General features: G+C 42.6%; 1 protein-coding gene across 1 annotated transcript; it reads right to left on the reverse strand.

Annotated features, from left to right (window-relative positions):
- Positions 1-253: 253 nt before the first annotated feature.
- LOC308425135 (adenylate kinase isoenzyme 6-like) lies at positions 254-800 on the reverse strand (the record flags this gene model as incomplete). The annotated part of the gene is made up of 1 exon (XM_080922374.1): positions 254-800. The coding sequence occupies exon 1, from the start codon at positions 770-772 to the stop codon at positions 254-256; it is 519 nt and encodes a 172-aa protein (XP_080778500.1). The 5' UTR covers positions 773-800.
- Between the last annotated feature and the right edge of the window lie 578 nt (positions 801-1,378).

The following is a 1,378-nucleotide window of genomic DNA, read 5'->3' on the forward strand; positions in this document are numbered from 1 at the left end:
GAGATTGTTTAAGCTTTTTCATGAAGAAAAATCTGAGCAGCAGCTAGAGCTGCAACACAAGTTTTCTTCTGCTCATCCTTGGTCGTGTCTACGATGTGGACTGAGTGACTGGAGCCAGGCTTTCTATCTTTGAAACAGAGTCTTTCTATGCAGCCCTAGCTGGCCTAGAACTCACTAGAGACCAGCTGCTGCCTCCTAAGATCTGAGACTAAAGGTGTGTGTCATGGTGGTGCCTGGCTGCCCAGTCTCTAAGTTAAGGGTTATGATCTTTGACCCATTGCTCAATCCATCTTGAGATTTGGTTGATGTTGTCCTCTAGCTCTTCTGGTTCATTACTGGGCAGCTGATGCACAATTTCTTTTTTGTAAGATGCTATGGCTTCTTCATAAAGAACTTGAAAAATCTCACACTGAATATTGTCTTGTAGTTTCTTCTCATTATAACCCCTTGTTTCAAGTCGTTTGTACAATATACCATTATCTGTTCTCAACACGAACACTATATGAAACCAGCGTTCAGGAAAGAAATCACAACCGTGGTAATCAACAATCACACCGCCCTCTCTCATCTGATGCTCTAACTCATCGACAACCCTGTCCTCGTCTAGGATGGGGCAGCTATACTCCTCGTCATACCCGTCGAACAACTGCCCTTCCCGAGCTAGATCTCCCACATTAATGTACTTCAGGCCTGATCTGGATGCAAGTTCTTTGCCTAGTGTGGTTTTTCCAACCCCTGGTGTACCGGTGAGCAGGATGTACGGAAGCTTCATAGTCCTCCTCCGCACGCAGCCAGCGCCTCGGCTCACGCGCCTGCCCTCTTCCAGTGTTTTCATGTCATCTTCCCCTGGACCTCTAGGTCTGCAACACCCTCTAATCCTTTTAATAAGGATATTGGTTATTTTGGATTAAGGTCCACTTCAGTGACTTCACATTAATTTGACTGATTTTGCAATTATTCCATCTCCAAGTGAGGTCTCATTCTCAGACCCCGAGAGGGTGTTTATTGGTCAAAACTTGTGACACAGCTGCTGCCTGACCAGTCCCACTTCCGTGAGATGTGTTCACAATTAAGAACTGTTTAACAGCTGGAGTACTTGTGTTTGCCTTCTGCTAAGCTGATTTTCTCAGTATTGTGGTGCTTTATTTTTCTGTGTTAAAATTATAGCTCAGAAATAAGCGATGATAGCCATATGAGTAAAAAATAAGGAAAATATTTATGTTGATTTTCTCTGACACAGAATCATAGTTTTCACGTATTTTTTTTTTTTTTTTTTTTTAAAAACAAACCCATGTGTCTGCTTGCTGTGGATATAGCAAACACATGAGATATTCACTGTAAGGAGAAAAGATTTACTTGGCTCTCAGTTTTTGGAGGT

Source organism: Micromys minutus (genome assembly GCF_963924665.1).
Source record: "Micromys minutus genome assembly, chromosome: 10".
Taxonomy (NCBI): domain Eukaryota; kingdom Metazoa; phylum Chordata; class Mammalia; order Rodentia; family Muridae; genus Micromys; species Micromys minutus.